Raw genomic sequence first — 14,272 nt, 5'->3', positions numbered from 1 at the left:
CCATGTCGTCCAGACCGGCTCTGGTGTCCAACCTGCTATACAGTACCGGGGCATCTTTCCCCGGGGTAAAGCGGCCGGGACGTGAAGCTGACCACTCACCTCCAGCTAGTGCCGAGGTCAAGAAAATGCTAATCTATACATCCACTCCCCCTTACGACTTCGTGGCGTAGTGCTTAGTTAAGCACAGGGGCAACTTTACCTTTTATGTTTTAGAGTTTTGTTGTAATTCGGCTTACATATGCATTACATTTCGTCACGTGTTACTGTGCTTCCTTTATGAAGTTCAACTGTAATGTCGAACAGAGTATACACGTAAATGGCTGCTGGCTTGTTGAATGAACTGAACACGTTTAACGCAGTGCACTCCATGGCAATATCATTTAAAGCTGCTCTGGAACAGAATGGGGGCACGCCGTAGCGTAGTTGGTTGACGGGTTGTGCTACAAGCCGGAAGGTCGCGGGTTCAAGTCCCGATGAGGTCATTGGATTATTTCAATTGACCTAAACCTTCCAGCCGCATTATGGCCCTGGGGTTCACTCAGCCTCTAACAGAAATGAGTACCAGGAATCTTCCTGGGGAGTAAAGCGCGGCCGGCGCGTAAGGCTGACAACCTTACCGCCATCTTTGGGATTGTCTAGAAAATGTGGAACCCTCAACGTCTCACAACCGTATGGGCCTTCACGGCCTGGTACAGGGATAGCTTTACTTTTTTACTTTTACTGGAAAAGAATGACCAAATTGTTCTCATTAGGATGGTTTCCTGACTTTCACGAGATCTATTGTTTTATGTTCACAAAAGTTTCTCATGTACAGGACTAGTCTTTGTTACACGTCTACAATATAAGCATCGTGTTTCTAAACAGGCGAGCTGAAAGTCATATTAATGTATGGTCGCAATCGCTTCACTAGCGAGATACGGGGACAGGAAGCACTAGAAAAAAGTATAGAAATAACGTACTTGTGGATAAAGAGGTTAGCTGTGAACAGAACAGCATGTTGCAGTTACCAGCGGTTCATAACAGATTATGAAATTGGCAGGCATTACACTCAGCGTATAACTGAACCTTGTTGCGCCAATAATTCCCAGTCCGCTGAAAGACGCCAGGCGTGTTGCGTCTTGTATTAATGCGTCTGGTTAGGATTTTCGCCTATTATGATCAGCATATATTCAAAAAATAAAAACCAAAAAGTTGTGAAGGCGGGTCAGCTAAAATGGAAGCCTGTTGTCGGATGGGGGTGGTTGCTTATTTCGGATACATAACAGTTTTTTAAGAACTGTAATGCTTAAAAAAGAAGCGAGAAACGCAGGTCTGCGGTACGTATAAATGAATTTTTGTAAAGAAGATGTGTGTAAAGTGATCACACATTTCAAAGAGAAGTTAACGCGAAGTCAGTGTCCTTAACCAGCTTCATGGAGCTTGAGGAGCTGCCAGTCTTGCAACTACCCAAGAATTTCGCAATGTTTTATGGAACCCGAAGGTTCATTACCGTGTTCATAAGAGTCCTCCACTGGTCCCTATCCTAAGCCAAATCAATCCAATCCATACCACCCCATCCTATCTCTCTTAAGATCATTTGTAATCTACCGTCTATAATGCAACAATATCACTGTAGATTTAGATGACACTAATCAGCACTTAGCCGGTCACGGTAGCCGAGCGGTCTAAGGCATGCACTATCTTCGCTCGCTCGGAAGCCGGGATCGTGGGTTCGAATCTCACTCAGGGCATGGATGTTTGTGTGCGTTTTTCTGTGTTTGTCTACAGGTAGAGGCCTTGCGACGAGCTGATCACTCGCCCAAGGAGTCCTACCGTATGTGTAAATCTAGAAAAACCGAAGTGAACGGAGTTCATGGAGGTAGGCCTAGGCCCACTGGGGCTGTAGTGCCAAGGAAAAAAAAAATCAGCACTTAATTCACTAAATTGTTCGTTAAAATGTTTGTATGTTTATGCGCTACGTGTTCCGGCCATACAGGGCCATGTTCAGGCAACACTCTTTGAGGAATCCACTGCACTGTGCACTTTGTCAGTGGTACTCTTAAAGTACATCATTATTACTAGTTTTGATGTCATAGGATGCCTGTTCTTCCTCCCTTTTTTATTGCGGCCGTCGTGTGCTCCTTTGGGTAGAGGGAATACATGTCAACACAAGATACACCGAAGAGAGCAGCACACCCAGCGGTTGTCATTAGCGAACCTCGTACATTCCACGCGTTTCTTTATACAAAGCAAACAGTTCTGAGCCACAATCAAAATTCGACTGCCTGTCAAGTACAGTACTCGCACGGGTAGTGTTTTCGATGCATACTGTTCGTGTACCTGTGTGACAGTCAAGTTGAAGCGCAAATGCTTATGTGCAGAGTTCTGCCTACTAGACCAGTGATTGAGATTTGCTCTTTCTAAGGGGCCCAGCTGAGTAGGTGCCTTCCTTTCTCACCTGAAGACGGAAACAGATCCAGTTTCAGAAACTTCGTGTGCTGTTACCAAAAAGTCCAAAACCCCAGTAATTCTGTGTGTCATCCACCGTCGTCACAACCCATTAGAATCTACTTATTGTTGGTGTTCAAGTAGAATCCTGTCACTCGTCGTTACGCGCTTGCTGTGAAAAAGATTCTGATCCCACTGACACACATATTAGACGGGGTTTCGCCCGTTGTAGATTTTATACAATCTAGACCGTTGAATCCAAGAACATTTGTTGAGGACCTTTTGTGACGAAATGGGTGGCATTTACATTGCTACACGTGGAGGTGTGATGCTTATCACGAGACACAGGTTGGGTTCGTGCGTGCACATTGCGCTCAGAAATGTTGTTATTCGCAGCTGAACATCCCTTCCAACTTAATCTCGTCTGTATGACACTGTGTGGCTCAAGGGGCTGACATATCTGGCAAACGGACATGTAGTTTATCATTCGCAAGTACTAATATCACGGTTATCTCAGGACGTGAAAAGGGGAGTAAAAAGTAAAGCTATCCCCGTAACAGGCCGTGAAGGCCCATAGGGTTGTGAGACGTTGAGGGTCCCACATTATCTAGACAATCGGCTCAAAGATTGCGGTAAGGTTGTCAACCTTACGCGCCGGCCGCGCTTTACTCCCCAGGAAAATTATTTATTTAATTCCTGGTACCCATTTCTGTTCTTACCTAAAATAGAGTTTTGGAGGATATGGGTTGAAACAGATTGCACTGTCCGTTTTCCTATTTTTTGGGGGGGAGGGGGCGTTGAACTTGGAAACCAGGTATCAAATGTTCGAGTCATAATTGAACAGTGAGAAGGTTTTCGATGATTCCGAACCCCGTTTATGCCCCCCTCACTGAGCAAGGATTATTTGCAGAACAATATGACGAATTAATTGACGTTTCATCAGATATGAGTTCGAAAGATACATACACGAAGTCCTTATGAATAACTTTCCGGCTCTCATGAAGGAGTTTCCACTCATTTCAAGCTTATCTGTGGAGAAGCTTGCTTGCGTTTCCATGTACATATCTATGCGAAACAGCGATCGCAAGATATGGGCCAATAAAATGATGTAGCGAAATAGGCTTAATGCATAACGCGAAGTGGGGTTGCAGCATTTCAAAATTGTGTGTAGCTTTAATGCTCGTGTGGCCAGCAAACACGTCCACATGTTGCATCAGGGATCCTCCCTGCATATACCTCTCTCTATGGCTCTGCAGCCCCTTGTTTGACCTTGGACGGGGGATCGGCCCGTCGCAAGGCAGCTGCCTACTTACAGAACAAAACAAAGACAGAAAAAACGCACGCAGACAGCCATGCCTCGAGTGGGATTGGAACACACAACCCGAGTGTGCCAGCGGTCGAAGACGGTTCATGCCTTAGACCGCGCGGTCACGAGATCTAGAAGTTTCTGACTGTGATACATTAATTCAATTATTGTGTTTTGGGGCATTAGCTGTCTTTTTTTTTTTTAACGCAACGTTTTGGGGACTTGATTCTGTCTCCGTCTTTAGGTAAGAAACTACCCAGATGGGCCCAGTCACTGTGTCTGGAGACAGATAATGTCCGTAGATACAGAAATTGTATTAAGTTTTTCTAGGGATCCTCGTAATTATTATGTAACCATAAGGGGTCCTCCAGCAGTAAAGCGTATGAGAAGCACCGAGTGAAGTGAAAGAATTATGACGACTTTTTGAACGACACAGCTAATGGAGTAGTCCAGACCTGTTAATGTACTTATGTGACTCAGTAACAGGAGTTTTTTTATATAAATCGTATAACATGAATATGATCTCGTGACAAGTTGAGAATCTTGCCGTATCTGTTGGTAATAAGCATTCGAAATTATGCCAAAACTAACGAGGTTCGCAATGTCACTAACAGATCACTTATGAAATACCTACAATTTTTCAAAGTAGGAATTCTGTCCTGTTGTATTTGTAAAGCTTTACACGCATATCAACATCGGGGAAGGAGTGACTGGCTCGGAGTGAATATCTTTTAAAATTTGTGATAAGAAACTGATGGGAATTGTGGCAGTATTCACATGCACGTAGCAGTGCACAGACCTTAAACACTGAACTGCGGTTTCAGTGAAGACCGCTCTTCAACTGACCTGTTGTTGTACTTCTTTTGAAAGCGTTACGAGTGAAGGTGATAAGCGCACAGCACACGCGGAACAAACACGAAGGGCTAATGCATGCTTTAGCACAGATACAGTGCAGTATGAAATTTGTATACAGTTATGAGCAGTAAATTCCTTGTCCAGCCCTAGACAGGCCTTTAGGTTGAGTTATTCTTGTTCTGTGACGAATTGGTAGCGGCTAAAAGAAATGGACATAAACAGGTAAGCGACCTTTAAGGCGATTCTAAATTTGAATTACATTTGGTTAGTATAACTGGTTGAGTGTGAAGGGAACTAACACTGTGGTTTATTTCCCTTTTTGGAAGTGGTAAACGTTGACGCAGTTTTTAACCGTCGAAAGGAGGCCAGCAGTGGGCCACATCTGTCTTCGCGGTGACAAGTTAGTTGCACGTAGCAAGAAATTGCCAATCCGAAACCGAGTGTTTACCGTCACGCAGTACATTGAGCTGCATGTTTGAGGTAACCGGCCCTCACACGAACGGGGACGTGCTGCCCCGTCGGGTTATTTGTACTTTTCCTGATTTCCTGAGAGCAGCGTTATGGTCGAGCGAGGGCGGCGGCCTGATGCTTTTCAGAGCACCGAGTCATGTCAGACATAGGCGACTGTTTATTGTAAGGCCCTTGAGAGGCTTAGTTAGTTAGTTAGTTATTAGAGAGGGTGGGTTTCCCCATTCACTTAGACCTGTAGTGGTCCATTGTGCTTCCCTCTATGATTTCTACCAGCCTCTATATCCTACCGGTATTGGTGCTTACCATCAGTCCCGCCCAGCCAGCGAGACCGGCTCTACTGGCTGAGAAGTATCTATAATGCTTCCCCAATCTACCGGAGGTATTAGTGACTGCTGTTGGGCGGGAAACGTCCGCAATTTTGGCTCAGTGACCTCCTTTGGAGGTATGAGGTTCTTTTACGTGCCGTAAAGCTACGACACGGGACCCACGGCTTAAAGTCCCTCCCGGAGGACTTGTTCCCTGAATTTTTCCGCCCTTAAAAATTCGACGACCTCCGCCGGGTATTTGAACCCGCGTACTACGAGTCATGAGGTGGGAACGTTACCTCTAGACTACGGAGGCCGCTTTGAGAGGCTTAAGGTTCACTCCTTTGCCCTACAGAGCCAGTTGGCTCAGCGGTGCTCTTCTAGCTTGTATTCAGGAGGTGCTAGGTTGGAATCAGCCCAAATGCAGACTATCCTGTATGAGATTATTCGTGGTTTTCTTAAGTCCCTTCATATAAATGCCGTCATAGTGCATTAAATTGGATTAACACAGCTTTCTTGCACGTCCTTTCAACTTCATTATTGACCATCGAACCATTCGATGCTATATACTGACAACGCCGTTAAATAAACTACGTGCTTCTACTGATGGACGCAGTAGGTTTCTCCGAAATGTCGGTGCCTACCTATCAAACTGAGCGGCCTTACGTCCCAGAAGACCATGATCATAATTCTGTTAATTGGTTTCTTTAAAATATATACACGGAAGGAATTTTTTAGAAGTGTACATGGAAAGTATGAGAATTTAGGGTTGACTTCCTACCTGTCTGTTTGAGGCGGAAATGTCAGTTCTTTTTTTAGTGTGCGCATTTCGTGAGCGGTTTATTGTTTGGTTCTGCGTTTGAAAGTGCAAGGTTGTTGTTAAGTAACAGCGAAATGGGCATCGTGCCATAATTCATGCCCGTTTCTTTCAACCTGGACTAGTTTTGAGGACTACGCCTCAGTCTCTTAGAAATCCTACAAATAAACTTAACGATCTTACGACCTCTTACATTTACGTCGATTCACCAATCTTAAGTATTCTGTCTTTTCTTCCTTAACATTGTGTCGTGGGAGTCGCGTAGGTTGGGACATGCGAAATCTCGCAGATAACGAGATTGTAGTTATGGTGCTGTATTAAATCTTGTTCTGAACTGCAGTGATCTGTTTCCATCCGTTTCCCTCCCTGTACGTGAATTCCGGCATTGTTTCCAAATTTCGAAGCTGGCAGAAGTGATCCCGTGAGGTGATTATTTAATGTAAGGAGGAGAAAAAAGAAGTGATAGGGGAGGATATCGGGCTAGTAAGCGAGGTGTTCCCGGTCCACCATTCTTGGAAAGGGGAAGCCCCGTGACAGGGTCCGTTTTCATGGAGCAGGATGCACCCCTTATCTGGCAACAATTGTGGCCGGCGGCCGGAAAGTCCTCACTCTGTACTGTTTCAAAACTCAGAGAAGAAACCTCCCGTTGATAGTCTGACTCACGGCGTGCTGGCCTTTTGCAGCCAGAGGAACAAGTCAGCTTACTCTGACATCTGTGCTTGCTTTTGAGGGGCTGATCCTACAGATCCAGAGGTCCGGATTCGATTCCCGGCTCTACCCGATTTTCTGAGAAGTAGTGGGTCTGGAACGGGGTCCACTCAGCCTCGTGAGGATAATTGAGGAGCAAGTTCAAGTAAATAGCGGTTCCGGTCTAGAAAACCGAAATTAACGGCCGTGGGGATTCGTTGCGCTGGCCACGTCACGCCCGCTATCCGAAAAGTTGGCACTAACTTCGCCGACAAGCGGCGGTTGCTCGGTCGATATAGTTCGCTTGCGAACTACAGGCCACGGAGTTTCTTTTCGTTTTTTCTTTTTATGTACTACCTCTTTTAAATAGTTATTGGCGGTCTTGGAATTGAAGTAGACCCATGTGTGAATGAAACTGCTTGTAGATGCTGAGGCTTATCTTAAATAAAACTTCGGAAGAATTTCTATCTTATCTTTCGTAGCTAAACCATTGTGTATGATGGAGCCACTTGGAATTGCCTATGTATTTATTTCTACTTTCCTGCACGAGGATGCGCCGATGCCCTCCAGCCTGGATTATCTGCTGCGTGTGTGCTAGATCTGTGTATGATAGTGCGAGTGTCCTTCCAATTCCAATAGCCCAGTCGGTGGAAAGATGTATTCCTCTCCACAGCGTCCAGACCGCCTGCGTGGGCCCCAAGCCCACCCAACTTCCCATCCATTGGGTACCGGGGGCTTTTACCTCGAGGATAAACCGGCCGGGATGTGAAACTGACCGAACACACATAACGTAATGTCAAGGTTAAGATTGCGCGGAGTTGTGCATCCACTCCCCCATACGTCGGCATAGTGTGGTACATAAAGAAGCAGGACAACCGTACCGTTACCTTCCTGTTTTCTTACACGATTAGTCTAGCCTGAAGTTGCATTTAGGCGTGGACTGACCTAAGCGTTATAAAGGCCGTGCCATAGCTCAGACGATTAGTCGCTGGCGGCCCGGGTTCGAACCCATGTCAGGTCATATGGGATCTGTGGTGGACAGAATGGCGCTGGGCAGGTTTTCTCCGAGTACTTTGGTTTCCCCTGCCAGTTCTCATTCCACCAACTTCTCCACACTCATCGTCCAGGGCTGGTACAATAGACCAGTTGATGGCCGACGTACAAAGTGTACTCAGTCTCACCTCACCTCAAGAAACTTAAAAAAAAAGGAAACCCTTATAAAGATTGTAATTGTAACATTTTCGTTTGTTACAGGCAAGTCAATATGGCAGTTGGTTTTGGAGCAATTCGACGATCTGTTAGTGAAGATCTTATTGTTAGCAGCTATCATCTCATTCGTAAGTATACAGTAAGGCATTATTTTCCTCTGTAATGCACGCCTGAAGTCTCTGAAGACGGGCGTATTGACGTACTTACATCAGTGCAGCTAGGCATGTTTCTATAACCGTGAGTTAATGCTGATTTCAGTGTCAGCCAACTCTTAGCAGGGACAGGTGTGTATCAGTGTAAACTCGCCTCCTACAAGGATGGGCGAGGCCGATTTTGTGAATTGGGTATGTAGCATTGAAGACATGAAGAAGTAGAATACAGCCCCGGTATTCAAGCGGCCACACAGACTAAGATGCATACGATCTTGGTTACACCTCGTTACATGTATATCCGCGTTTCTTCTTGTGTAAATACACGTCTTAACAGCAGGCCAATAACCCTGCCAAAATTCGGAACCGGGAGTAGCCCGGAGGGCCTAATCTATGAAGGCCGAAGGAGATGAGTCTTGTTGGCTTTTTGGAGGTGTTTTGCTACACGTATTTTTGTATTTGGGACGTAAATGTCAGAAGAGCACTCAGTCAGTTGGGCGCTCGAGGTTTCCTCTCACTCCTAAAACATCTGGGGATGTTATTTTAAAATAAGCCACGGCTGATTCGTGTGCTTGAGATGAACATTTTGATAAGCCCCGCTTGACAAATGATGTCAGCATAACAACACAAGTCTGGTTCGGAAACTTGAGTGTTCGGCCATGATATTATGTGTAAAAAAAAAGCATAACGGAGGATAGCACAGAACGTAAATTACAGATGCTAATGGCACTGTTATGGTCGCAGAAAGGATCCAAGCCTCAGGTAGGTCTGTCATTAAGTTGGCTCATCATAGGCAAAATTGAACAATTTCAAGCGAAGGATGTACGATTACAGCACTGTGAGAGGACGGCTGACGAGTCGATTTGCTGAAATTCTCAAACTAGAGGGGACACGAGGTAGCGTACTTGGTTGAGGCACTATGCTACGAGCCGGAAGGTCGCGGGGTTGAGTCCCGATGAGGTCATTGGATTTTTCAATTGGCATAATCCTTCCAGCCGCGCTATAGCCCTGAGGTCGACTAAGCGTCGAACAGAAATGAGTACCAGGAATCTTGCTGGGGTGTAAAGGGCGGCCGGCGCATAAGGCCGAGAACCTCACAGACATCTGTGAGCCGTTTATCTAGAAAATATGGGAGCGTCGACCTCTCACCACCCTATGGGCCTTCGCGGCCTGTTACAGGGGTCGCTTTACCTTTTTTTACCCCAAACTGAAGCTCGTTTTACTTCTATACAGTTGAAACTTTAAACGCCGTTCTTAGAAGTTTCCCAGTTACTGCGTGAGACGTAATTAAAATCGTACGGACGGAATTTGTATTCTCTTCCCCACACAGAACTTCCCGTTATGCAGTGCAGTATGTCAGACCTACTCAGATATGTTATCGCTTCAGCTTTACCAGGAGTCGCAAAACTATCTGCTGTGTTATTAACCGTTTCAACAATCGGCGTGTCTGTCTGTCGATCGATCATCCTATGCTTTGAAGAGGGCCACACTCGCCTCGCAGCACGCAGGCTCAGGAGGGATTCGCTAACTTACCATTAATGGCAGTTGAGAAGAAAAGTTCTTCAAGACACAGAAAACCGTCCGAACTTGTGCATCTTTGCCAGATATTTCCACTGAAAAGAAAGTCGTCACGTGGAACTAACGTGCAAGGTGTAATAGAAAGGAACGCTCAGACGTCGCTAACCATTTTTGTCAGTTCACTTTTCCTTCCCCTTTATTCTCTAACTTAAGCATTTTTGGTTGAGATTTGTATAGTTGCCCGAAGATGTACGAGGCGTATTCACTTTTCACGACCTTCCTGTGCCTCATGGTTCGGCTGACAGTTTTGTTAAAGTCGCGTTCCGCCACCGCAGCAAACAGAGCGGCGCTATATAGCCTGCGAACAAATAAATACTTGCACGTCTAATTTTAGCTGTAACACTTTTCCAGACTTTCGTAAATATTACGAACTCTGCATTTAGAAAACCAACTACGAAATGAAACTCAGTATTTGACAACATTGATCTGTTCGGTGCATTCATGTTGGATCAACAGTGGAACCTGGCCACGAAATCATGAGGTTTCTCGTGGTTTTCTTTGGCTCTGCCAGTAAAATTATGTGGCGGTAACTTAAAATTGGCCCCTTGCAGAACATACCGTGCTCTATATATCCATCCTCAGGCTAGAACTGACCTCTCCTTCGTGAGTTAACCTGATTCGATTATGGGGCTGGATGCCGGCTGTATGCAGCTGTTTTCGTGGCCTTCATGACCGCCGCCGTAGGCGCTTTTCTTGGAAAGAGCAGTGATAATGTAGTTCAGTTGAATTCCTTGTCTTTATGTGGACACTGAGCAGCTGAAGCACTACCTAATGAAGAAAAGGGAAACGTAATCGTCCCTATTAGGCTGAAGAACTTTGTGCCACGAGAAAATAATCGTACTGAAGGAAGTACAGTTTAGAGTCAAGGAAAACGCCGACGATGATGATGATGCTGACGACGACGATGTTTGCATCCGGGTTCGGCGTATGTAAACATATATTGTTTGAAATCCTTCCAGTCGATCGTCTTACGTCATGTATTTGCATGTGGAAGGGAGGGTTTGTGGCCCGGAACTAGGGGCGGTGTGATTATGAGTGCTCGGTGAGTCGTTAGAAGCGTGGAAGGAATGATCTGGAGGGATGCAGGAGAATAACAGGCAGCCTGACTACCCACCTCATGCTGGTTGGGCGCGATTCCACATATCATATCCCTTGTCATCACTTCCCCAGTTCGCGTTTCTGCAGTGTGACGGCCTCCAGAACATATCAGTTCGGGGTTACTGATTCACAAGGTTGCGGAGCGACCCTGTTCATAGGAGCACAGCTTCACGCGTTACACTCTAGTATGGCGATAATTTGATTTGTAGTTCGTGTTACTGTTGACATCAGCTGCTCCTCTACTACTACTACTACTACTTAAGTAGTACTAGTAGTAGTAGTAGTAGTAGTAGTACTGGTGGTGGCAATAGCAGCAGCACAGTTATACTGTCCCACCACCGTTATCGTTGGGACCAGGCGACAAAAGACGGAATACCCATCGTCCTGTGTTTATTTTTCAAAACACTGCATTTCGGAGATTTGATTCTGTCTCCGTTTTCAGGTAAAAGAGAGGACGATGGATAATCTCCAGAAACATAATATACCGTCGTCACAAACTTTTAGAACTTACTTACTGAAATACCGTTTGGCTCCGACAGCGCACCTGTGGCGTAGTCAGTTTGCACCAGATGCGCTTCTCTGAAGATAGTCTTGCAGGAGGACTGCTCATGACGACGACGATTGTAAATTAGAAGGTGATGCGTAGCGGATCAGGCCTGGCGGCCGATAGATTCTGTATTTGTGAAGGCCAACCTTTCATCCTCTCTCTGAGAGAGCGTAAAAACAGGCGGGGAGAACGAGCGAGCATCTCGAATATAACATTTCATTGAAATGAGTCAAACGGTTCTCAAGGCATGAGATGACACGGCATGACAATCCCTGCTGTTTAATTAAATCGAAGAACTCAAGGCATATGGGTAACGTTTCGAGAGAACAAGTAGAAATCACAAGGTGACAAACTGGAAGCACGGGCATGCACTCTTTCTCCAGAAATTCAGGAACTGACAGTGCAGTGTGTGCGGGCGCGTTGGCCTGGTGAAGAAGCTGACGGATCCACTCGTCTGCAATTTCCATTCCATTCGCATCGCCCTCCAGGGCTCATTCACTGTGACACCAAGAGATACAAATTCTTTACGAACTACACAGCGAGATTCGAAACAAAATGATGACATTGCCTTGATTTTGTATTTGCTCATGTTTTGGAGACTGGCGTGTGCCGCTCCTCACTCTGCCTCTTGGTTCCCTGGTTCAGTTTCGAGCCGTTCCAGCATTTCTACTGACACTTCGTTTCAACGAACTTTCTGATCCTCATTCCGGTTTCTTGGAACCGTCTTTGCACACGCTGTTCTCGTGTTCAGCTCTAGTGCAACCGCTTGCTGGGCCCTGCAGTCCTTAATCATTCCAATTGTCAAACGTCCATCTTGACGAATGGTAGCCCTCAGAGGCCGAGGTTTGTGCCTGTTCTCATGGAGACTGGGTGTCCACATCGCCGTTTACAAAGTCCCTGTGCCACCGAAATATTTGAGCACGTTACGAAACGCTTTGCGAATCTTTTCGTACGTGTCGGTAGCGCCGTCCCGCAGCTTGACACGTCGCTTGAGATTGTTATTCTCCGTTTCTGTGGCGCTGTATCAGACACAACAGGGCCACACGTGTTCGTGCCAGCAGTTCGAACTTGGACTGAAGGTAGAAGAGGGAAGTTGACAAATTTTAGGAGAATCGCCGTTTGCAAACTTGAGCAGGATTCCCTGGTGTTATATAGCTAAGTTTATTAGTCTCGAAACCAGTGCATAACATTTCACAGCCCCTACTCATCAACCAGCCAGATAACTCTTATAGGCTACGGCCAGCTGCTTTAATATGGTTTTGCCAGCGCCTTCTCTGTGATGTAATTGAGATCTGGTTCGAATTCTGCTAAGATAATATTTATTGTTCCTAGGGCTTCAGTCTTATCTTTCGCCTTCCTCTTTCACATGTAATCGAATTATGACTCCGTAACCTTTCTTTTCTGGAAACTTACCGAATATCGGCGACAGAGAGCGTTCCGACCAGATGTTAGCGGATTGAAGTCGTTAGGAATTCGAACTGGGATTGAGAGTGGCTACATATGTTCCTACAGTATTCGTTCTATTCAGACTGGTTATGCCAGTGTCTGCGATTGAATAAGAATTTCATCAGGGGACTAGAATAGTTGAGATTCATCCAAATTTGAAAGAATGCTTGCAAACGATCACAGAATAACTATTCAGTCCGTCATGTGTTCTCTCCATATTTGACGTTAATTCTGCTCTTGTTTGCATCCTGTTCCGATCTGGAAAATTCTATTTGTGTGCCGTGGTTCTGTGGTGCGTTCACTTACGTCATTACTTATCACGCGACTGAAGAATCTACGTCAGTCTGGCGCTAGTGACCGCTGTCGGCGTGGGTGTTTTTATACTAATCATAACATTCCTCGTTATCGCCCCCCGTTCTCGGGTCCTGTAGTGCTCCGACCCTTCCACGCAGCTAACGACGGCTAAATGTAAACAGCCGAAGGGAGAGACCGGTGGTGTACACTCGTATCGCAAGGTTCGAGGGTACACATAGGTAGGCACCATTTTGATAGTAACATGCATTCCTAAGTAATTGTTTTCCCTTTCTTTTGTCTTTCTACTTGTGGTCAGCTCGTTAGTTTGGGGCGAAATGGATCGAGATTCATAATAAAGACCTCATGCTTGCAGAAGTTCAGTTATGTCAAACGTGGATACTGCACTCGGAAGTTGAAAGCTCCTAATTACGTGAGTACAAGGCAGACACATAGTTCCGATCTCGGTTAGGGGCCCTTTTCGACCAGATACAACTCTTAACTAAGTCTTTTTATTTTTTTTTAGAGACTCCCATATTTATTATGCAGTCTGAGTTAATACATTTAGCATAATGATGTGAAAAGGAAAGAAAAAGAACGTGTAGAATACCGCTCATTAGCGGTGCTCCTTGTGCAGTAGATAAAGTCTGGTATGATTTGTGGGAGAATACTTACAAACTAGGGACTTAAGATCTAAATAATAATACTACATTATACAAGAAATCTGTTTGGGAGATCATGTGGAAGATGTCTTCTCAGTCTGCGGAGAGGCGGGGGTGCAGAGAGTTGAGACACTTCTTGGTTAATGTGCATGTTGAGCCGTGATCTGTATTTCGAACTTAGTCGACTGATTTCTTCTTGAACTGTAGGTATTTGTAGATCGTGTCTGATGATGGCATTGGGGACATACCAAGGGGCGTCCGTTAGCAGACGCAGAGCTTTAGACTGAAATCGCTCAAAGATGGCAATGTTGGTGTTCGAAGCAGAGCCCCATAGTTGAATGCCATATGTCCACACAGGTTTGATGATGATTTTGTAAATGAGGAGCTTGTTGTTTAGAGTTAGTTTAGATCTTCGTCCAAGTAG

At 45.5% G+C, this 14,272-nt stretch overlaps 1 protein-coding gene across 5 annotated transcripts in view; it reads left to right on the top strand.

Moving 5' to 3' along the window:
- Positions 1-14,272, top strand: part of LOC111862880 (calcium-transporting ATPase sarcoplasmic/endoplasmic reticulum type) — a 98,713-nt gene that overhangs the window by 48,802 nt on the left and 35,639 nt on the right. For all 5 annotated transcript variants that reach the window (XR_002842506.1, XM_023848659.1, XM_023848658.1 and 2 more), the window contains exon 4: positions 8,123-8,205. Coding sequence is in view for 4 of the 5 variants with exons in the window: in XM_023848659.1 (XP_023704427.1) it covers positions 8,123-8,205 (83 nt within the window). In the remaining variant the exon portion in view is untranslated. The remainder of the gene's footprint in view (positions 1-8,122; positions 8,206-14,272) is intronic.

This window comes from Cryptotermes secundus, unplaced genomic scaffold, assembly GCF_002891405.2.
Source record: "Cryptotermes secundus unplaced genomic scaffold, Csec_1.0 scaffold528, whole genome shotgun sequence".
NCBI lineage: Eukaryota > Metazoa > Arthropoda > Insecta > Blattodea > Kalotermitidae > Cryptotermes > Cryptotermes secundus.
The sequence above is the reverse complement of the archived record's forward strand: the minus strand, read 5'-3'. Positions and strand labels throughout refer to the sequence as shown.